Consider the following 25,052-nt stretch of genomic DNA (forward strand, 5'->3'; position numbering starts at 1 on the left):
ACAGTTGTGATCTGGATTGATCATAAACTAAATTAATCAAATTAACAATATTTCCAGAGAATCCAAATTTTATGAGTGATGTGGACATGTGATCCCAACTAATGGAATCGTATGCTTTTTCAGCATCGATAGTTACAAGCGCCAGATCATTTGATTTATGCTTTCCCATCTTATCTCTATTGTTATAATAGTAATCTAGCGTTAATAATTTGTGCATATTTCAGACTGAATTTCTTCCTGCCATAAACCCTGTTTGGTCTTCATTTATTAAAACACCTGTGACGAATCAAACCTTCTCAACGTCACAATAGAGGGGCGTGGGCATGAAGGGGTTAATGGCACACAGCTCTGGTTCCCTTAACCTTGCAACTCTACAAAAGAACCTTAGAAGGGACACCTCATTAGCCCTCAAATCCTGTCCACACTGCTCTAATTAACAATTTCTGCCACCACCCAAAACTTCTAAATTAAAGGGGCGTTTTGGGAACCCCCAAAAACGCACACAATTTAACAATTAAGTAACGTGCCTTTAACCTTGTCTAAACAGGAGTGTGAATTCGGATATTAGAGCCCAAAAGACAGAATGAGATTTTCTGTGTTTAATAACAAAAATATCAACACAGGTTACACAGTGCGAAATTATAAAGACATTCAAAATAACATACAATTGCAAAGTTACAATTCTTTAAAAAGAATAGGGGACATAAAAATAATAGAAATACAATATCTTACTTATTATCAAATTCCTTTAGATGTGGAGAGCTGCTGACCATGTTGTTAATGGCTTGAGTCACAGGGCAGTTCTACCCACAAGTCTTTCTGTTACATATTTAAACCAAACTTTTTTTGTCTTGTCAAAGACAACGCCCTGGTTATAATTTACGAGTACAGCCAATGCAAACAAGTCTTATCTTCCAGTAGGGGAGGAGCTTTTTTCATTCCTACACACAGTTACCAGTTACACAAAGAACACTTCACCTCAAACCTGTGATGGGCTAAGGAGGGGGAAGGAGGGGGGGTCTCAGCTTACAGCTTTTCTGAAAGCAGATTTCACATTAACCTTTTCCAGGCTGAGAACACAATACCACCTCTGCCGGGTAGCCAATCCAGGTATCAACTACTCCACATGATTGTATCATGACAACACCCATAGCTTTTTTGAGCCTCTCTGCAATGATAGACATAAGTATTTTATAATCCAGATTCAACAGAGATATGGTCCTATACGAACCCATATCCTCTGGGTCTTTCCCCTTTTTATGTATGAGAGAGATTATCGAGTCTGTAAAATAAAGCGATTGCATATTATTATGCGTAAAATATAAATTGAGTAGTTACACAATGTGTCTAGAATATCACTTTTAATAGTTTTATAAAACTCGGCAGGTAGCCCATCTGTATCAGGAGCTTTACCAGATTTCATTTTATCTATCGCTGCCACTATTTCCTCTGATGAGATTACTTTATTAATTTGCTCTAGAGCTTCCTTAGAGATCTTTGGGAGACTTATATTTTGCCAGAATCTGTCTTTCTATTTCATTGACCGGGATTTTAGTGTATAATTTTTGATAATATTTTAAAAAAAGATTCCCTAATTTCATTTGTTTTTTTGTTTTTTTTTATCGCCATTCTTAATTAGGAAAATCATGACTTTCTTTTTTCTGAATTTCACAACTTTTGCCAGATGTTTAGCTGATATTCCTTGATATCCTTAGAACAAGGCCCTAGCTTTCAGATCTTTAAAAGACCATTTTGTTTTGAGGAACAGTTCCCTTTCCATTTTAGCCTGAATATATTTATTCCATGTTGATATGTTTGGGTAAGGTAAGTATTTCCTATACCTGTTCTTAAGCTGATTTGCTAATTGTTTGTCCCTAGATTTGGACTACTTTTTTATTTTTATCATATAATCCTAAATTTCCCCTCTCAGTACAGCCCTAAATTTCCCCTCTCAGTACAGCCTCCCAAAATAATCTTAATGTTATTGTGTGGATACTCATTGTTAAAATTATAATAAAGATACTATCTTTCCGTGGTCCGTTGCAAAACCGGGTATTATTGCACATAAAACTTGGAAAGCGGAAAGACTTTACATTTTTCCCTGCATCTGTATTGAATTTAATGTTTAGACTGATTCTGGCATGGTCTGATAATATAATATCTGCTATTTGAGTTTCAGTATCTAAGGCAAAAAGGCTATCTATTAAAAACATGTCAATCCTTGAAAAGTTTTTATATGCTTTTGATTCACAAGAGTAACTATGTGTATCTGGATGTTGTGACCGCCAAACATCTTTCAATCTCAGAGCCTTACAAAATTATTTTACATTTTTTGCCTCTTTCAAATATCTAGGAGATAGTTTTTGTTGAAATCTATCCATTTCTGGGTGCATTGTTAAATTAAAATCTCCTGCTACTATTAGATTCTCTTCTAAGTACAGAATTAGTTTATTTCTAAGGTTCTGCCAGAAATCGATGTCCAATCTGTTTGGACCATATACATTACAGAATAATCATATTTTATATCTCAATTTCTACCTGCATGATTATGAATCGTCCCAAAGAATCTAACTCTTGTTTAACTATTTTATATAAAAGTTTTTCATTAAAAAGTATGGCTATTCCACATTTTCTCAATCCAGTTTACCTTTAATTTTGGACTCTCAGGGGCTTTTAGATGTAATTCTTGATGGAAAATTATGTCAGGGTTTTGCTGTTTAAGATTTTAAAAAAATATGTTTACGCTTACTCGGGGAAGTAATCCCCACAACATTCCATGATACAAGTTTCATATTAGTGTACGTACTATCAGGCAGGGACTTCCCCAGCGGTAGTGCAGATTACTCTGCTGGACGTATTGCAGTTACGGTTTTGGAAAGTTGTTTAAAATGGCATGTTCTATCTGAATAATGAAAGTTTAATTTTGATTGAGTGTCCCTTTAAGTACTTTTTTTTTTTTACATGTATGAGCTTAAAGAGACTGTATAATTATTACACAGAAGCTTATTGCTATCTGTATGGTTAATGTTCCTTTAACTAGTAGAGGAGTGGCTTAAACACTGAGAGTGTAATATTAAATTATTATTATTATATGGAGTAAAAAAATTTTGCAATATTTTTGTTTTCCCAATCTGAGAATTGTGCACACTGAAGCCTTCACAAGCCAAACCCTGCTACATATGTCTCTAACTGGCCACATCAGAGATGATAGAATGCTTGGGAATTAATAACATTACTGCAGCAGGCTATGTCTACGCTAGTAACACGTTTTTATTGGCGCCTCCAAATGAAACAAGTAGTGGGTGGAGTTCGGCAGTTGAAAATCTATTGCAGCAATCAAGGTGTTAATGCATTTTCATTTTTATCGCACTCACCTAGTATGCTAATTTATTGCAAAATTGTAGAAAGATCTTACAATTACAAGGTGTTAACTGTCTTGTTTTTTGTGTGCATAACAACTCCTGAGCAGGACTCAGCTGATTGGTGACTGTGTGTGTGCGCCCATCCTGATTCACCCACCAACAGTGTCCTGTTTCAGAGTTGCAGCACTTTTGTAGGATATACCGTATAGTTAGACACAAGATAATATATATTTTATTTTTGGGAGAAAACAATATTAAAGCATTTAGTTATTACAGTAGTATGTCCAGTTAATACAGATTGTGTATACACAGTCATGACTAAATGGAAGGAGATTACTTTAGACAAGACGTTCTAGTGCTGGTCATTGTTAGAGGGAGGAAATGGGAAACAGAAAAGCAAAGAGAGAAATTAGGCCCCCATCTAACAAACTCCGGGCAGAGAAGTCACGCTCCACCGATCCTGTCCGCCTGGCATTGTGGCGAGCGTGCATTTAACATTCCACAAGTGGCCATGTAGCTTGTTCTCATATCGCTAGAAGTCTGAGTTTCCTTAAGGTTCTTCTTGTTTCATAGAATCTGAGTGAGTGGAAACAGGAAAATAACAGTTCATTGTGGGTTATTGACAGTCGTATCAGTACAGTCACTGTATATTGTGTGTTACAGGCAGTTAGGTAGGTGCAACTATTGTTTCCTTGTATTACTGGCAGAAAAGGGGAGATAAAAAACTCATTGCCCTATTTGTGTTACTGGCAGGAAAGGGGAGAGAAATAACTAATTGTCCTATCTGTTACTGGCAGGAAAGGGAAGAGAAAAAACTCATTGCCCTATCTGTTACTGGCAGGAAAGGGGAGAAAAACAATTATTGCCTTGTCTGTTACGGTCAGGAAAGGAGACAAAAAACCCCATTGTCCTGTCTGTGTTACTGGCAGAAAAGGGGAGAAAAAAAATCATTGCCCTATCTGTGTTACTAGCAGGAAAGGGGAGAAAAACAATCGCCTTGACTGTTACGGCCAGAAAAGGGGACAAAAAACCCCATTGCCCTGTCTGTGTTACTGGCAGAAAAGGAGAGAAAAAAATAATTTGCCCTGTCTGTGTTACTGACAGAACACAGAACATCAAATTTACTTTATTCTCTTGACATCCTTTGTTGAAGGTTATACCTATGTAAGCTCAGGAGCGTGCACATATCTGAAGCCCTATATGGCAGCAGTTTTTTTTAAATAATGCTTTTAACAATGCTATACATTGAAGGACTTTGTTTAAATGTAAATATATATATATATATATATATATATATATATATATATATGTATATATGTATGTAAATATATATATATATATTTATACCATTATCGTACAGCAGCCTGTTCTTATACACATCATAATTTTGTATTCTTTATCTTCTAATTCTACATTTATTATAACTTTTATATGGAAACCTTCCTCTCTTGTAGTGCAGTAATTAATGCTAGACGGTGCTTGATGTAAATTAATTATACGGCTCAAATAATGTCAGAGTTCTGCAGTAAATTATTACCTGGAACTTAAAATCCTTGCTTTCTTTCTGTGTGTCACGCTAATTACAGGTGTATGCGCTAGATCGGCGCTGCAGATTGTTCTGCCTCTATAATTATGTTGAGCTTTATGTTATTTCCTTTTGTTATCTGACATTCATTGGAAATCATATAAAGTGAAAAATGTTTCCCTTGGGTAGAAGAAGAACATAGAAACAAAATAACTACATGGTTGTGTTCTGTTTTTTATTTTTTTAATTAACAGCACAGACAAGTGGTGTCAAGTTGCCATCCTGTGGCGATCTTCATTGTGCAGTTATTTTGTGGAGACTGATAACACCTAACAGTTTTGTGGGGTACATCCAGATACGCGCACAATATCACACACATACTACTTACTACACACTGGTGTCTTCAGAATCTATACAAAGCAAATTAAAGGGACATGAAACCCACATTTCTTCTTTCATTATTCATATAGAGAATAATTTTTTTTAAAAGTTTCAAATTTACATCTATTATCAAATTAGCTTTGTTCGAATGTTATTCTTTGTTGATGAGATGCCTTAGGTAGGTAGCGTGCACATGCCTGAAGCACTAAATGACGGGAAATAGTGCTGCTATCTAGTGCTCTTGCTAATGTTTAACACATAGGGCTAATCCAAGGAGCCCGGGCCCATTTTTGGTTCAGCATGCAGGATAGCACTTGCTGATTGGTGGCTACGTTTAGCCACCAATAAGCAAGTGCAACCCAGGTTCAGAACCAAAAATGGGCCAGCTCTTAATCTTACATTCCTACTTTTTCAAATAAAGATACCAAGAGAAGGAAGAACAATTGATAATAGGAGCAAATGAGAAAATTGCTTAGAATTGCTGCTCTATCTGAATCATGAAAGTTTTATTTTGACTTGAGTGTCCCTTTAAGATACGTTTTACCACATGGATCAGCGTTGATTTCTCACAAATAACGATTCAAACTCAGTAATTGATATCTGATAGTTTGTAGGATGTTGTATTATATTTAATTTATATATTAAAACACTGTCTTCCAAAGTACTCTCTACTGAATATTTTATCATCCCAGAAGCAAGATTTTTTCCTCACTTTCTGCAATGAGAATTTTTTAGTGAAAAATTTTCTGCAGGTTATTTTGAAATAACATTCATTTTAAATTTTGTTATTTTTAAAAAAATGTTTCTTGAATACATTTTTTTTCCTTTTCTCTTGCTGTAACATCACAAGGTAGAAATAAAAAGGTGCATTGCTCACAAGAACATCTTACATTTAGAAGTCAAAACTTTGCAGACTGGGAATGGCTAGGTGCAGGGTTCAAAATCCCAGAGAGCCAGTCACTGTTCTCTTCAAACAGCACTTTACTCTGGATGCACTGTGTTAAGAAAAACCTACGCAGTGCAGCCAGAGCAAAGCTCTGTTTGAAGAGAACTGTCTAATGTGGAGCAGTACTGCTAAGTAATTGCTAACAGATCTTCCATGTGTCCCATTGTTTCTGCAGACATGCTGCATTTTCTGCGATGACATCTCAGATCACATCATGTTCTGCCTTGGGGTTTATCATATAAATATAGTTATTGGTTATACAAAACTGGGGAATGGGTAATAAAGGGATTATCTATTTTTAAACAATGAGATATCTGGAGTAGACTGTCCTTTTAATGATGGATGTGAGGAGAGACCTATACAGTAGAATAGAGTGTGACTGTGTGAGATTGTGTCTAAGAGTGAGTGTCTTTGTGTGTGTGAGATAGTGTGAATATATAGATTTGCTAGTTTGTGCCTTTATACATAGGGGCCGAATTATCATTGTGCGAGCGGACATGATCTGATATTGCGGATCATGTCCGCTGCACATCGATAAATGCTGAGAGCGTACGCTCTCTGCATTTATCATCGCACCAGCAGTTCTGGTGAACTGCTGGTGCAATACCGCCCCTGCAGATTTGCGGCCAATCGGCTGCTAGCAGGGGGTATCAATCAACCCGATCGTATTCAATCGGGTTGATTTCTGTCCGCCGCCTCAGAGCAGGCGGACAGGTTATGGAGCAACAGTCTTTAGACCGCTGCTTCATAACTTGTGTTTCCGGCGAGCCTTCAGGCTCTCCAGAAACACAGGGCATCAATCTCCGTACGGAGCTTGATAAATATGCCCCATAATGTGTACAGTGCAAAACATTGCTTTGCTGTGCTGTACACGGCGCTAGAGTTTGGCAACCCTATTTATACAGTAGTTACTTACAGGTTCAAGCAGTTCGTATCCATGTGCCATTTATTTGGCTGGTCATTTTATAATTAGTCTGTGATAAACCTTATAATTCAGAATTCTGTAAAACTCGACCTTTCCCGGTTTGTTTTTCAGACGGCTAACGAATGTGCACCGGATTTAGATTTAATTACAGAAGTGATCTCACATATTGATGAGAACGGAAAGCAAGGTAAGAACCGTGAATGCGAGACAATGTGGCACTTGTTGTTCATCTACAAATTACAATCCGCTGATGGTGATTCAGCTCAAAATCTTTCTCTAAGATCTCAATTCTCAAAAGTTCTCTGGTTGTCTGGCGAGATTACCTAAAACATCTCATCAGTAATGTGAGGTTTTAGAAAAACACATTTACTGTTTCGCACTAAGGACCTGATGCTCAGAAACTTGTCTGATTGGAGAGAAATCAGACAAACTTTTTTGTTAGTTATATTGTAATGTAGGTGTCCCTCCTTGACATCCAAAACCTGCATAGCTACAAATAGTATTCAAATTTGTCTTTTATAAAATGATTTGAGGTACCTCAGTGTGACGTGTCTTCTTAGATAATCTCGCCGGAGCAGATATCTTTAGATTATCAGCCCTTAATGCCTTATGATATAAAGCTCTCCACTCAGATGACATGTTATAAAATGATCTTCCTGCACTATCAGATGACATGATATAAAATGATCTTCCTGCACTATCAGATGACATGATATAAAATGATCTTCCTGCACTATCAGATGACATGATATAAAATGATCTTCCTGCACTATCAGATGACATGATATAAAATGATCTTCCTGCACTATCAGATGACATGATATAAAATGATCTTCCTGCACTATCAGATGACATGATATAAAATGATCTTCCTGCACTATCAGATGACATGATATAAAATGATCTCCCTGCACTATCAGATGACATGATATAAAATGATCTTCCTGCACTATCAGATGACATGATATAAAATGATCTTCCTGCACTGTCAGATGACATGATATAAAATGATCTTCCAGCACTGTCAGATGACATGATATAAAATGATCTTCCAGCACTGTCAGATGACATGATATAAAATGATCTTCCTGCACTATCAGATGACATGATATAAAATGATCTTCCTGCACTATCAGATGACATGATATAAAATGATCTTCCTGCACTATCAGATGACATGATCTAAAATGATCTTCCAGCACTGTCAGATGACATGATATAAAATGATCTTCCAGGACTGCAATATTCCTCACAAGATTCTAGAAAGGCAGATCTTGCTATACTCCTCCAAGGGGCGTTCCTGTTCACTGTGCTTTGTATTTTAAATTACTTTATACCCCAGATTATGTCCTTTTAAATTTTTATTACAGTTAAGCTTTGCACTTTCTATTTTGTATTTGAATGTATTTGAGATTCTGTGTACAGCAGTGTATTTAGGATTATGTTTTTACGAATACTAATTATTCTTTGACAGTTTCTGTGTAATTTAAGAAATTAGTCATTCAATTGTATTTGTATGTGTATATTGTATAAATTACATTGCACTTTGTATTTGTTCTAGTTAAAGGGACAGTCTAGGCCAAAATAAACTTTCATGATTCAGATAGAGCATGTAATTTTAAACAATTTTCCAATTTACTTTTATCACTAATTTTGCTTTGTTCTCTTGGTATTCTTAGTTGAAAGCTTAACCTAGGAGGTTCATATGCTAATTTCTTAGACCTTGAAGCCCACCTCTTTCAGATTGCATTTTAACAGTTTTTCACCACTAGAGGGTGTTAGTTCACATATTTCATATAGATAACACTGTGCTTGTGCACGTGAAGTAATCTGGGAGCAGGCACTGATTGGCTAGACTGCAAGTCTGTCAAAAGAACTGAAAAAAGGGGCAGTTTGCAGAGGCTTAGATACAAGATAATCACAGAGGTTAAAAGTATTTTAATATAACTGTGTTGGATATGCAAAACTGGGAAATGGGTAATAAAGGGATTATCTATCTTTTAAAAAAATAAAAATTCTGGTGTAGACTGTCCCTTTAAAATATAACTGACAGCTTCAGTTTTCTAGAGAGCTTCATGACTTTCTATGGGCCTGATGATCAAAGATTCTCTAGTTTGGGCCTCACTGAATTCTGTAAGAACAACATGAACGATGCCTTACATAGAAAGTAGTAAGGCTCTATGGGATAGAGCAGTGATTTTTAACCTTTTTTTTGCTGTGGCACACTTTTTTACATTAAAAAATCCTGTGGCACACCACCATCCCAAAATTTAAAAAAAATCACACATTGTAGCCTAATACAGCATATATATGTACACATACACACAAACACACACATATTGTATGTATTGTGCTGTTATGCCATGCCTCCTACAAACTACCCCTGCACTGGGAGTAAAAAACAAGCAAAGTTTAAAAATTATGTCACACTGATGTCAGTCTGCCGTGGCACACCTGAGGATCTCTCACGGCACACTAGTGTGCCACGGCACACTGGTTGAAAAACACTGGGATAGAGAATTTCTCGGGGGAAGAGTGACTGATTCCCCAGTTTTCCATAACTTTGACAAAACATACCAAGAGAACAAAGTAAATTTGATTATAAAAGTAAATTGGAAAGTTGTCTAAAATTGCATGTCCTATCTGAATCATGAAAGTTTAATTTTGACTTTACTATACCTTTAACAGGAGAGCACCTGGGACTGACAAAGTCTCAGTTTGCAGCAAATACAAATTAAACTGAAATGTTTTCACTATACTTTAACTTGCTTTTGTCTCTAGCTAAGTATATATTACTTTTTCGTCAGTTAATAAAGTGTATTGTGAATTTTGAGCGAACTTCACCTGCATGCAAATGGTGAGATAAGTTAGTCAGACCAGCTAGTGTAAAATTCTTAGAGCATATCATGAGAATTGAGAGAACTACAGACTCCTCTGTCCCTCCCACTTTCTGAAGCTGTAGGTTTTTAATTTTACAATATTGCAAATATAATGTGCAATTTGATTTGCAAAAGATACACAGAAATATACAAAGTATGATCCTAATTTCTCTTGTTAAGTGTATCCAGTCCACGGATCATCCATTACTTGTGGGATATTCTCCTTCCCAACAGGAAGTTGCAAGAGGATCACCCACAGCAGAGCTGCTATATAGCTCCTCCCCTCACTGCCATACCCAGTCATTCTCTTGCAACTCTCAACTAAGATGGAGGTCGTAAGAGGACTGTGGTGTTTTATACTTAGTTTATTTCTTCAATCAAAAGTTTGTTATTTTTAAATGGTACCGGAGTGTACTGTTTATCTCAGGCAGTATTTAGAAGAAGAATCTGCCTGCGTTTTCTATGATCTTAGCAGAAGTAACTAAGATCCTTTGCTGTTCTCACATATTCTGAGGAGTGAGGTAACTTCAGAGGGGGAATAGCGTGCAGGTTTTCCTGTAATAAGGTATGTGCAGTTAAAATATTTTTCTAGGGATGGAATTTGCTAGAAAATGCTGCTGATACCGAAGTAATGTAAGTAAAGCCTTAAATGCAGTGATAGCGACTGGTATCAGGCTTATTAATAGAGATACATACTCTTATAAAAGTAATATAAAACGTTTGCTGGCATGTTTAATCGTTTTTACATATGTTTGGTGATAAAACTTATTGGGGCCTATTTTTTTCCACATGGCTGGCTTGAATTTTGCCTAGAAACGGTTCCCTGAGGCTTCCCACTGTTGTAATATGAGTGGGAGGGGCCTATTTTAGCGGTTTTTTTGCACAGCAAAAATTACAGACCCTTCTCTGAAGGGCTCAAAAGGCTTCAAAAGTCTTATTGAGGGAGGTAAAAAGCCACAGTAGAGCTGTGGCAGTTGTTGTGACTGTTTAAAAAACGTTTTTGTCATTTGTTATTCCGTTTTTGGTATTAAGGGGTTAATCATCCATTTGCAAGTGGGTGCAATGCTCTGCTAACTTATTACATACACTGTAAAAATTTCGTTAGTGTAACTGCATTTTTTCACTGTTATTTCAAAATTTGGGAAAATTTGTGTTTCTTAAAGGCGCAGTAACGTTTTTCATATTGCTTGTAAACTTGTTTTAAAGTGTTTTCCAAGCTTGCTAGTCTCATTGCTAGTCTGTTTAAACATGTCTGACACAGAGGAACCTACTTGTTCATTATGTTTGAAAGCCATGGTGGAGCCCCATAGTAGAATGTGTACTAAATGTATTGATTTCACCTTAAACAGTAAAGATCAGTCTTTATCTATAAAAGAATTATCACCAGAGGGTTCTGTCGAGGGGGAAGTTATGCCGACTAACTCTCCCCACGTGTCAGACCCTTCGCCTCCCGCTCAGGGGACGCACGCTAATATGGCGCCAATTACATCAGGGACGCCCATAGCGATTACCTTGCAGGACATGGCTGCAATCATGAATAATACCCTGTCAGAGGTATTATCTAGATTGCCTGAATTAAGAGGCAAGTGCGATAGCTCTGGAGTTAGGAGAGATACAGAGCGCGCAAATGCTGTTAGAGCCATGTCTGATACTGCGTCACAGTATGCAGATCATGAGGACGGAGAGCTTCAGTCTGTGGGTGACATCTCTGACTCGGGGAAACCTGATTCAGAGATTTCTAATTTTAAATTTAAGCTTGAGAACCTCCGTGTATTGCTTGGGGAGGTATTAGCTGCTCTGAATGACTGTAACACAGTTGCAATTCCAGAGAAATTGTGTAGGCTGGATAGATACTATGCGGTGCCGGTGTGTACTGACGTTTTTCATATACCTAAAAGGCTTACAGAAATTATTAGCAAGGAGTGGGATAGACCCGGTGTGTGCCCTTTTCCCCACCTCCTATATTTAGAAAAATGTTTCCAATAGACGCCACTACACGGGACTTATGGCAGACGGTCCCTAAGGTGGAGGGAGCAGTTTCTACTTTAGCAAAGCGTACCACTATCCCGGTTGAGGACAGTTGTGCTTTTTCAGATCCAATGGATAAAAAATTGGAGGGTTACCTTAAGAAAATGTTTATTCAACAAGGTTTTATTTTACAGCCCCTTGCATGCATTGCGCCTGTCACTGCTGCGGCGGCATTCTGGTTTGAGGCCCTGGAAGAGGCCATCCAGACAGCTCCATTGAATGAAATTGACAAGCTTAGAACGCTTAAGCTAGCTAACTCATTTGTTTCTGATGCCATTGTTCATTTGACTAAACTAACGGCTAAGAATTCCGGATTCGCCATTAGGGCGCTATGGCTTAAATCCTGGTCAGCTGACGTGACTTCAAAGTCTAAATTACTCAACATTCCTTTCAATAGACCTTTCTATGCTTTTACAACAACATTTTTTCATGTTTTAACCCTATTCTAATAAAATTCTGTTTTTATCTACAACTGGGACTTTGCCACATTTTTTCTTGATACTTTTTCGGGGAGTAGAGGAACTCTCTTCATTAAGTCCCAGACCACATCGGCACATAGAAGAGCATTGGCCTATTCAGAGGCATTGATTGGATACAGACCGGTGAGAATGTGGAGGAATTGCTGACGTCACGTCCGATCGGTAAGTCCCGCACACGCTTGCAGCTGAACCGGAGTTGGAGTGAAGAGTGATGGTCGCGCTCTATAGCGTGGCTACCCTTTCGTCTACACAGAGGTGAGCCTAGCCGAGAGAAGTAGAAGACTTCCGCCTTCACGGAAAGGTAAAGAAGGGCTAAGGTAAATGCGGGTGTGCGGGTGAAGTATTTGACGAGACCGCCGTGTCAAGTGTTTGTCATATATTGCTAAACTGCACTAATCTCACCTGTGCTCTATTATATGTATCCTGGTATACACCATTCCGACGCTTAAAAAGTATTTCATCCACTTGGTAGCGTTATACAAACTCTGCTATCATTTTTTCCTTTCAAGGGGCAGACCTTATTCGGGCCTGGCTTGAAGGAAATTATTGCTGACATTACTGGAGGCAAGGGTCATACCCTTCCTCAGGACAGGGCCAAATCAAAGGCCAAACAGTCTAATTTTCGTGCCTTTCGAAATTTCAAGGCAGGAGCAGCATCAACTTCCTCCGCTTCAAAACAAGAGGGAACTGTTGCTCATTCCAGACAGGCCTGGAAACCTAACCAGTCCTGAAACAAGGGCAAACAGGCCAGAAAGCCTGCTGCTGCCCCCAAGACAACATGAAGGAACGGCCCCCTATCTGGAAACGGATCTAGTGGGGGGCAGACTTTCTCTCTTCGCCCAGGCGTGGGCAAGAGATGTTCAGGATCCCTGGGCGTTGGAGATCATATCTCAGGGTATCTTCTGGACTTCAAAGCTTCTCCTCCACAAGGGAGATTTCATCTTTCAAGGTTATCAGCAAACCAGATAAAGAAAGAGGCATTCCTAAGCTGTATGCAAGACCTCCTAGTAATGGGAGTGATCCATCCAGTTCCGCGGACGGAACAAGGACAGGGATTTTATTCAAATCTGTTTGTGGTTCCCAAGAAAGAGGGAACCTTCAGACCAATCTTGGATCTAAAGATCTTAAACAAATTCCTCAGAGTTCCATCATTCAAAATGGAAACTATTCGGACCATCCTACCCATGATCCAAGAGGGTCAGTACATGACCACAGTGGACTTAAAGGATGCCTACCTTCACAAACCGATTCACAAAGATCATCATCGGTTCCTAAGGTTTGCCTTTCTAGACAGGCATTACCAATTTGTAGCTCTTCCCTTCGGGTTGGCCACTGCCCCGAGAATTTTTACAAAGGTTCTGGGCTCACTTCTGGCGGTTCTAAGACCGCGAGGCATAGCGGTGGCTCCGTATCTAGACGACATCCTGATACAGGCGTCAAGCTTTCAAATTGCCAAGTCTCATACAGAGATAGTTCTGGCATTTCTAAGGTCGCATGGGTGGAAAGTGAACTTGGAAAAGAGTTCTCTATCACCACTCACAAGAGTCTCCTTCCTAGGGACTCTTATAGATTCTGTAGAGATGAAAATTTACCTGACGGAGTCCAGGTTATCAAAACTTCTAAATGCTTGCCGTGTCCTTCATTCCATTCCACGCCCATCAGTGGCTCAGTGCATGGAAGTAATTGGCTTAATGGTAGCGGCAATGGACATAGTGCCATTTGCGCGCCTGCATCTCAGACCGCTGCAATTATGCATGCTAAGTCAGTGGAATGGGGATTACTCAGATTTGTCCCCTCTACTAAATCTGGATCAAGAGACCAGAGATTCTCTTCTCTGGTGGCTTTCTTGGGTCCATCTGTCCAAGGGTATGACCTTTCGCAGGCCAGATTGGACGATTGTAACAACAGATGCCAGCCTTCTAGGTTGGGGCGCAGTCTGGAACTCCCTGAAGGCTCAGGGATCGTGGACTCAGGAGGAGAAACTCCTCCCAATAAATATTCTGGAGTTAAGAGCAATATTCAAGGCTCTTCTAGCTTGGCCTCAGTTAGCAACACTGAGGTTCATCAGATTTCAGTCGGACAACATCACGACTGTGGCTTACATCAACCATCAAGGGGGAACCAGGAGTTCCCCAGCGATGTTAGACGTCTCAAAGATAATTCGCTGGGCAGAGTCTCACTCTTGCCACCTGTCAGCGATCCACATCCCAGGCGTAGAGAACTGGGAGGCGGATTTTCTAAGTCGTCAGACTTTTCATCCGGGGGAGTGGGAACTCCATCCGGAGGTTTTTGCTCAACTGGTCCATCGTTGGGGCAAACCAGAACTGGATCTCATGGCGTCTCGCCAGAACGCCAAGCTTCCCTGTTACGGATCCAGGTCCAGGGACCCGGGAGCAACGCTGATAGATGTTCTAGCAGCTCCTTGGTTCTTCAACCTGACCTATGTGTTTCCACCGTTTCCTCTGCTCCCTCGACTGATTGCCAAAATCAAACAGGAGAGAGCATCGGTGATTCTGATAGCGCCTGCGTGGCCACGCAGGACCTGGTATGCAGACCTAGTGGACATGTCATCTCTTCCACCATGGACTCTGCCTCTGAGGCAGGAACTTCTAATACAAGGTCCTTTCAATCATCCAAATCTAATTTCTCTGAGACTGACTGCATGGAGATTGAACGCTTGATTCTATCAAGGCGTGGCTTCTCAGAGTCCGTCATTGATACCTTAATACAGGCTCGGAAGCCTGTCACCAGGAAAATCTACCATAAGATATGGCGTAAATATCTTTATTGGTGTGAATCCAAGAGTTACTCATGGAGTAAGGTTTGGATTCCTAGGATATTGTCCTTTCTCCAAGAGGGTTTGGACAAAGGCTTATCAGCTAGTTCTTTAAAAGGACAGATCTCTGCTCTGTCTATTCTTTTGCACAAGCGTCTGGCAGAAGTTCCAGACGTCCAGGCATTTTGTCAGGCTTTGGTTAGGATTAAGCCTGTGTTTAAAACTGTTGCTCCCCCGTGGAGCTTAAACTTGGTTCTTAGTTCTTCAGGGAGTTCCGTTTGAACCCCTTCATTCCATTGATATTAAACTTTTATCTTGGAAAGTTCTGTTTTTGATGGCTATTTCCTCGGCTCGAAGAGTCTCTGGGTTATCTGCCTTACATTGTCATTCTCCTTATCTGATTTTTCATTCAGACAAGGTAGTTCTGCGTACCAAACCTGGGTTTTTACCTAAGGTGGTTTCTAACAGGAATATCAATCAAGAGATTGTTGTTCCATCATTGTGTCCTAATCCTTCTTCAAAGAAGGAACGTCTTTTGCATAATCTGGACGTAGTCCGTGCCTTGAAGTTTTACTTACAGGCTACTAAAGATTTTCGTCAAACATCTGCCCTGTTTGTTGTTTACTCTGGACAGAGGAGAGGTCAAAAAGCTTCGGCAACCCTCTCTCCTTTTGGCTTCGGAGCATAATACGCTTAGCCTATGAGACTGCTGGACAGCAGCCCCCTGAAAGGATTACAGCTCATTCTACTAGAGCTGTGGCTTCCACCTGGGCCTTTAAAAATGAGGCCTCTGTTGAGCAGATTTGCAAGGCTGCGACTTGGTCTTCGCTTCACACCTTTTCAAAATTTTACACATTTGACACTTTTGCTTCTTCGGAGGCTGTTTTTGGGAGAAAGGTTCTACAGGCAGTGGTTACTTACGTTTAAGTTCCTGCCTTGTCCCTCCCATCATCCGTGTACTTTAGCTTTGTTATTGGTATCCCACAAGTAATGGATGATCCGTGGACTGGATACACTTAACAAGAGAAAACATAATTTATGCTTACCTGATAAATGTATTTTTCTTGTAGTGTATCCAGTCCACGGCCCGCCCTGTCCTTTTAAGGCAGGTCTAAATTTTAATTAAACTACAGTCACCACTGCACCCTATGGTTTCTCCTTTCTCGTCTACATTCGGTCGAATGTCTGGATATGGCAGTGAGGGGAGGAGCTATATAGCAGCTCTGCTGTGGGTGATCCTCTTGCAACTACCTGTTGGGAAGGAGAATATCCCACAAGTAATGGATGATCCGTGGACTGGATACACTACAAGAGAAATAAATTTATCAGGTAAGCATAAATTATGTTTTTTTTTAAGTAACTGAAACTTTCAAAGCATAATCAGAATTTGTGAAATCACTGCCTTGCATAGAATCTAAATGCATTAAAATACAAAATAGAAAATTAAAAGCTTAAACAGAATAAAACTTTAAGGACCCTGTCTGAAGTGTAAAGTAACATAAAATACAAAGAACAAAAGTGTAGGTGTAACAAAACTCTCATGCAGTGCTATATTGCACTGGGCTTGTCTCTTACTTACAGAAATGTTTACCACTTTAGTATATACTGTGTACAGCGAGGAGATGTAAACCTCAGAGGAGAAAAAATTAATATATTGTTGCATAGCACCATTATAACTTATAGCATCTCTGTTCTCAGGAGGAATTCTCTGCTTCCTTCCGGGATGGCAGGAAATTCGTGGGGTGCAGCAGCGTCTAGAGGAATACTTATCTAATCAAAGAGGACAGCACTTAATCTTGCCAGGTGGGTGAGCACATGGTGTAGTGGTAAATACTGGGTACTGTATATGTCATAATGTGGTAAAATCTGGCCTTAAAGGTACAAAGGTTTTGACTGTAATAACCATTGGTAAATCCAAAATGCTATTTTCCGATGTTGATATGCTCTGATGTTGGATAAAGAGCATACTGTTGTTGGGGTTGGAAGCTAATTTGCTGAAAGGGAGAAATGATTGCTTTGTGTTTCATTGCCAGTGAACTAATTAGTAAAGACAACAACAAAAAATAATACAATTTAAAAATAAATAAATAATTTTATATATATATATAAGTTGTAGATCTGCACTCGCTGGAGTTTTAAGTGATTATCTTTATTTGTGAACAGGTATAAAGGGGACGGTTTGATCCCCCAAAACCTCACTGTTCACAAAGATATTCACTTAAAAGTCCAGCGAGTGCAAATCTACAACTTTTCTGTGATTTTTGTTCCTGACACCCTGGCAGTGATCTTGGAAGGTGGTGAGAGTGCTAATCCCTTGAGACTTTAATATCATATATATATTTATATTTATATATCTCAAAATTTCCACTCTTTACTAGCTATTGGCGAGTGAAAGTTAGTGAGTGAATGTTGAATCAACATTCACTCACCGTCCGAAGCTTGGTAGCATGTTGTAAGTAGCAAAAATGGCACATTCGCAAAATATACACTCCTATTGCAGCATTGACAAACACACATTTTGTGCTATGTGCTACAAATATTATCTAAAGGGATATTACATATCCTAGAAAGGGCATGGATATGTTAATCTTCTAGGGCTGTAGGAACACCATTAGTGCTTAGACTGTTTCTTCTGAAGGGGGTTAACAGGGGCAGAGAGAGATTGGAGAGGGGAAAGAAAGAGTGGAAACAAAAGCTATGGCCTAAGGGACAGGGTAAAAAGAGATTATTAAGAGTAGGAGGGGGACTGAGAAAGATAGTTAAGAGAGAGAGAAGGGGGATATAATTATTAAAAGAAAATGTCCAGGTCTGCTAAAACCTTCCATGACTGTCAGCAGTCTCTCCACTCTCTCACTTGAACAACTTCCTATTTCTATTCAGCTATTGTCTTACTCAAAACCACAAAACCACCAATTTCATGTTGCTAACTGCTATTCACTTATTTTTGTTAATCGATTGCTGTATGTACCATTATTTAATTTAAGGTATAAAATATAAAAATATTAAAAATTACTGCACAATAATGTGTATCGCAATAGCAAAACATATGCAAAGAGGGGGGGGGAGTAGTGGGTGTAGAGTGGTAAGGTTTTGGCCTGGCTAGTATGTTACAACCTGAAGTGTGTGTGTGTGTGTGTGTATATATATATATATATATATATATATATATATATATATATATATATATATATATATATATATATATATATATATATATATATATATATATATATATATATATATATATGATCAGGGGTTGAAAAGTATCCTGAAATTGCTACTAGTCCCAGGAAAAAGCATTTTTATAATACTTTTCTCCAACATAGGTGTGTCCGGTCCACGGCGTCATCCTTACTTGTGGGATATTCTCTTCCCCAACAGGAAATGGCAAAGAGCCCAGCAAAGCTGGTCACATGATCCCTCCTAGGCTCCGCCTTCCCCAGTCATTCTCTTTGCCGTTGTACAGGCAACATCTCCACGGAGATGGCTTAGAGTTTTTTGGTGTTTAACTGTAGTTTTTATTCTTCAATCAAGAGTTTGTTATTTTAAAATAGTGCTGGTATGTACTATTTACTCTGAAACAGAAAAGTGATGAAGATTTCTGTTTGTAAGAGGAAAATGATTTTAGCAACCGTTACTAAAATCGATGGCTGTTTCCACACAGGACTGTTGAGAGGAATTAACTTCAGTTGGGGGAAACAGTGAGCAGACTTTTGCTGCTTGAGGTATGACACATTTCTAACAAGACTATGTAATGCTGGAAGCTGTCATTTTCCCTATGGGATCCGGTAAGCCATTTTTATTACATAAGAATAAAGGGCTTCACAAGGGCTTTTAAGACTGGTAGACATTTTCTGGGCTAAAACGATTGATATATAAGCATTTTTAATACTTCATAGCTTTGAGGAATTATTTTATTCTTGGGAATTATGTAAAATAACCGGCAGGCACTGTATTGGACACCTTGTTCTCTAGGGGCTTTCCCTAATCATAGGCAGAGCCTCATTTTCGCGCCTCTATTGCGCAGTTGTTTTTGAGAAGCATGACATGCAGATGCATGTGTGAGGAGCTCAGATACATAGAAAAGGCTTTCTGAAGGCGTCATTTGGTATCGTATTCCCCTTTGGGCTTGGTTGGGTCTCAGCAAAGCAGATACCAGGGACTGTATAGGGGTTAAACATAAAAACGGCTCCGGTTCCGTTATTTTAAGAGTTAAAGCTTTCAAATTTGGTGTGCAATACTTTTAAGGCTTTAAGACACTGTGGTGAAATTTTGGTGAACAATTCCTTCATACTTTTTCACATTTGCAGTAATAAAGTGTGTTCAGTTTAAAATTTAAAGTGACAGTAACGGTTTTATTTTAAAACGTTTTTTGTACTTTGTTATCAAGTTTATGCCTGTTTAACATGTCTGAACTACCAGATAGACTGTGTTCTGTATGTGGGGAAGCCAAGGTTCCTTCTCATTTAAATAGATGTGATTTATGTGACACAAAATTTAGAGAAAATGATGCCCAAGATGATTCCTCAAGTGAGGGGAGTAAGCATGGTACTGCATCATCCCCTCCTTCGTCTACGCCAGTCTTGCCCACACAGGAGGCCCCTAGTACATCTAGTGCGCCAATACTCCTTACTATGCAACAATTAACGGCTGTAATGGATAATTCTATCAAAAACATTTTAGCCAAAATGCCCACTTATCAGCGAAAGCGCGACTGCTCTGTTTTAGAAAATACGGAAGAGCATGAGGACGCTGATGATATTGGTTCTGAAGTGCCCCTACACCAGTCTGAGGGGGCCAGGGAGGTTTTGTCTGAGGGAGAAATTTCAGATTCAGGGAAAATTTCTCAACAAGCTGAACCTGATGTGATTACATTCAAATTTAAATTGGAACATCTCCGCGCTCTGCTTAAGGAGGTGTTATCTACTCTGGATGATTGTGAGAATTTGGTCATTCCAGAGAAATTATTTAAGATGGACAAGTTCCTAGAGGTCCCGGGGCCCCCCGAAGCTTTTCCTATACCCAAGCGGGTGGCGGATATTGTAAACAAAGAATGGGAAAGGCCCGGCATACCTTTCGTCCCTCCCCCTATATTTAAGAAATTGTTTCCTATGGTCGACCCCAGAAAGGACTTATGGCAGACAGTCCCCAAGGTCGAGGGGGCGGTTTCTACTCTAAACAAACGCACCACTATACCCATAGAAGATAGTTGTGCTTTCAAAGATCCTATGGATAAAAAATTAGAGGGTTTGCTTAAAAAGATGTTTGTTCAGCAAGGTTACCTTCTACAACCAATTTCATGCATTGTTCCTGTCACTACAGCAGCGTGTTTCTGGTTCGATGAACTAGAAAAGGCGCTCAATACAGATTCTTCTTATGAGGAGATTTTGGACAGAATTCATGCTCTCAAATTGGCTAACTCTTTCACCTTAGACGCCACTTTGCAATTGGCTAGATTAGCGGCGAAAAATTCTGGGTTTGCTATTGTGGCGCGCAGAGCGCTTTGGCTAAAATCTTGGTCAGCGGATGCGTCTTCCAAGAACAAATTGCTTAACATTCCTTTCAAGAGGAAAACGCTGTTTGGCCCTGACTTGAAAGAGATTATTTCTGATATCACTGGGGGTAAGGGCCACGCCCTTCCTCAGGATAGGTCTTTCAAGGCTAAAAATAAACCAAATTTTCGTCCCTTTCGCAGAAACGGACCAGCCCCAAGTGCTACATCCTCTAAGCAAGAGGGTAATACTTCTCAAGCCAAGCCAGCCTGGAGGCCAATGCAAGGCTGGAACAAAGGTAAGCAGGCCAAGAAACCTGCCACTGCTACCAAGACAGCATGAGATGTTGGCCCCCGATCCGGGACCGGATCTGGTGGGGGGCAGACTCTCTCTCTTCGCTCAGGCTTGGGCAAGAGATGTTCTGGATCCTTGGGCGCTGGAAATAGTCTCCCAAGGTTATCTTATGGAATTCAAGGGGCTTCCCCCAAGGGGGAGGTTCCACAGGTCTCAATTGTCTTCAGACCACATAAAAAAACAGGCATTCTTACATTGTGTAGAAGACCTGTTAAAAATGGGAGTGATTCATCCTGTTCCATTAGGAGAACAAGGGATGGGGTTCTACTCCAATCTGTTCATAGTTCCCAAAAAAGAGGGAACATTCAGACCAATCTTAGATCTCAAGATCCTAAACAAGTTTCTCAAGGTTCCATCGTTCAAAATGGAAACCATTCGAACAATTCTTCCTTCCATCCAGGAAGGTCAATTCATGACCACGGTGGATTTAAAGGATGCGTATCTACATATTCCTATCCACAAGGAACATCATCGGTTCCTAAGGTTCGCCTTTCTGGACAAGCATTACCAGTTTGTGGCACTTCCGTTCGGATTAGCCACTGCTCCAAGAATTTTCACAAAGGTACTGGGGTCCCTTCTAGCGGTGCTAAGACCAAGGGGCATTGCAGTAGTACCTTACTTGGACGACATTCTGATTCAAGCGTCGTCCCTTCCACAAGCAAAGGCTCACACGGACATCGTCCTGGCCTTTCTCAGATCTCACGGGTGGAAAGTGAACGTAGAAAAAAGTTCTCTATCTCCGTCAACAAGAGTTCCCTTCTTGGGAACAATAATAGACTCCTTAGAAATGAGGATTTTTCTGACAGAGGCCAGAAAATCAAAACTTCTAAACTCTTGTCAAGTACTTCATTCTGTTCCTCTTCCTTCCATAGCGCAGTGCATGGAAGTAATAGGTTTGATGGTTGTGGCAATGGACATAGTTCCTTTTGCGCGAATTCATCTGAGACCATTACAACTGTGCATGCTCAGTCAGTGGAATGGGGATTATACAGACTTGTCTCCGACGATACAAGTAGATCAGAGGACCAGAGATTCACTCCGTTGGTGGCTGTCCCTGGACAACCTGTCACAGGGGATGAGCTTCCGCAGACCAGAGTGGGTCATTGTCACGACCGACGCCAGTCTGGTGGGCTGGGGCGCGGTCTGGGGACTCCTGAAAGCTCAGGGTCTTTGGTCTCGGGAAGAATCTCTTCTCCCGATAAATATTCTGGAACTAAGAGCGATATTCAATGCTCTCAAGGCTTGGCCTCAGCTAGCAAAGGCCAAATTCATACGGTTTCAATCGGACAACATGACGACTGTTGCGTACATCAACCATCAGGGGGGAACAAGGAGTTCCCTGGCGATGGAAGAAGTGACCAAAATCATTCAATGGGCGGAGACTCACTCCTGCCACTTGTCTGCAATCCACATCCCAGGAGTGGAAAATTGGGAAGCGGATTTTCTGAGTCGTCAGTCATTTCATCCGGGGGAGTGGGAACTCCATCCGGAAATCTTTGCCCAAATTACTCAATTGTGGGGCATTCCAGACATGGATCTGATGGCCTCTCGTCAGAACTTCAAGGTTCCTTGCTACGGGTCCAGATCCAGGGATCCCAAGGCGACTCTAGTAGATGCACTAGTAGCACCTTGGACCTTCAAACTAGCATATGTGTTCCCACCGTTCCCTCTCATCCCCAGGCTGGTAGCCAGGATCAATCAGGAGAGGGCATCAGTGATCTTGATAGCTCCTGCGTGGCCACGCAGGACTTGGTATGCAGACCTGGTGAATATGTCATCGGCTCCACCATGGAAGCTACCTTTGAGACGGGACCTTCTTGTTCAAGGTCCGTTCGAACATCCGAATCTGGTCTCACTCCAACTGACTGCTTGGAGATTGAACGCTTGATTTTATCAAAGCGAGGGTTTTCAGATTCTGTCATTGATACTCTTGTTCAGGCCAGAAAGCCTGTAACTAGAAAAATCTACCATAAAATATGGAAAAGATATATCTGTTGGTGTGAATCTAAAGGATTCCCTTGGGACAAGATAAAAATTCCTAAGATTCTATCCTTTCTTCAAGAAGGTTTGGAGAAAGGATTATCTGCAAGTTCTTTGAAGGGACAGATTTCTGCTTTGTCTGTGTTACTTCACAAAAAGCTGGCAGCTGTGCCAGATGTTCAAGCTTTTGTTCAGGCTCTGGTTAGAATCAAGCCTGTTTACAAACCTTTGACTCCTCCTTGGAGTCTCAATTTAGTTCTTTCAGTTCTTCAGGGGGTTCCGTTTGAACCCTTACATTCCGTTGATATTAAGTTATTATCTTGGAAAGTTTTGTTTTTGGTTGCAATCTCTTCTGCTAGAAGAGTTTCAGAGTTATCTGCTCTGCAGTGTTCTCCTCCTTATCTGGTGTTCCATGCAGATAAGGTGGTTTTGCGTACTAAACCTGGTTTTCTTCCGAAAGTTGTTTCTAACAAAAACATTAACCAGGAGATAGTCGTGCCTTCTTTGTGTCCGAATCCAGTTTCAAAGAAGGAACGTTTGTTGCACAATTTGGATGTAGTTCGTGCTCTAAAATTCTATTTAGATGCTACAAAGGATTTTAGACAAACATCTTCCTTGTTTGTTGTTTATTCTGGTAAAAGGAGAGGTCAAAAAGCAACTTCTACCTCTCTCTCTTTTTGGCTTAAAAGCATCATCAGATTGACTTACGAGACTGCCGGACGGCAGCCTCCTGAAAGAATCACAGCTCATTCCACTAGGGCCGTGGCTTCCACATGGGCCTTCAAGAACGAGGCTTCTGTTGATCAGATATGTAAGGCAGCGACTTGGTCTTCACTGCACACTTTTACTAAATTTTACAAATTTGATACTTTTGCTTCTTCTGAGGCTATTTTTGGGAGAAAGGTTTTGCAAGCCGTGGTGCCTTCCATCTAGGTGACCTGATTTGCTCCCTCCCTTCATCCGTGTCCTAAAGCTTTGGTATTGGTTCCCACAAGTAAGGATGACGCCGTGGACCGGACACACCTATGTTGGAGAAAACAGAATTTATGTTTACCTGATAAATTACTTTCTCCAACGGTGTGTCCGGTCCACGGCCCGCCCTGGTTTTTTAATCAGGTCTGATAATTTATTTTCTTTAACTACAGTCACCACGGTATCATATGATTTCTCCTATGCAAATATTCCTCCTTTACGTCGGTCGAATGACTGGGGAAGGCGGAGCCTAGGAGGGATCATGTGACCAGCTTTGCTGGGCTCTTTGCCATTTCCTGTTGGGGAAGAGAATATCCCACAAGTAAGGATGACGCCGTGGACCGGACACACCGTTGGAGAAAGTAATTTATCAGGTAAACATAAATTCTGTTTTTTTTGTGTGTAATAAAATGAATGTCTTTATCCAGACTCCTAACTTAATAAATGAAAAAAGAATTAGCATATAGTTTTATTTATTATTTTGTTTAGTGTTTTGCATATTTGATCTGTTGCATTATACGGTTAGCAAAATATAGAGGAAGGAGTCAGATGCAAGTAAAAATAAAGTAGATGTGACTTAACTGTTAACGGTGTGTAACCTCAATGAGTTAGTTCCTTTTATATGTATACATACCCTTAAGTTGTAGCTTGTTCTTAAACCAACGGTGGTCATGTATGTATAACGTAATTACAAAAGCAAAACTCGCCCAGGATTCATCAACAAAGGTAAGTTGTATCCTTGTCTTTTATTGGTAATCCCTTGATTTGGGGATTATGGTAGTCGGATACTGTGCATCTTCCTCTAAAACGGAGCTACATTCAGGGTGAATAAAAGAAGGAAAAAAAAGGACTTTTAATTGTTTTTTTTTCCTCCTGCAGTTTGTACTCCAGATGGGAAGAAAATCCCCTCCCCCTTGTGGACGCACATGAATCTAACAGTCACTAGCTGTGTG

At 40.1% G+C, this 25,052-nt stretch overlaps 1 protein-coding gene across 1 annotated transcript in view; it reads left to right on the forward strand.

Annotated features, from left to right (window-relative positions):
- DHX30 (DExH-box helicase 30) overlaps positions 1 to 25,052 on the forward strand; it is a 140,569-nt gene that overhangs the window by 92,535 nt on the left and 22,982 nt on the right. Inside the window, exons 9-10 of the mRNA XM_053713686.1 lie at positions 7,251 to 7,326; positions 17,000 to 17,104. Coding sequence (XP_053569661.1) covers positions 7,251 to 7,326; positions 17,000 to 17,104 — 181 coding nt within the window. The remainder of the gene's footprint in view (positions 1 to 7,250; positions 7,327 to 16,999; positions 17,105 to 25,052) is intronic.

Source organism: Bombina bombina, chromosome 5 (genome assembly GCF_027579735.1).
Source record: "Bombina bombina isolate aBomBom1 chromosome 5, aBomBom1.pri, whole genome shotgun sequence".
In the NCBI taxonomy this organism is placed as follows: Eukaryota; Metazoa; Chordata; class Amphibia; order Anura; family Bombinatoridae; genus Bombina; species Bombina bombina.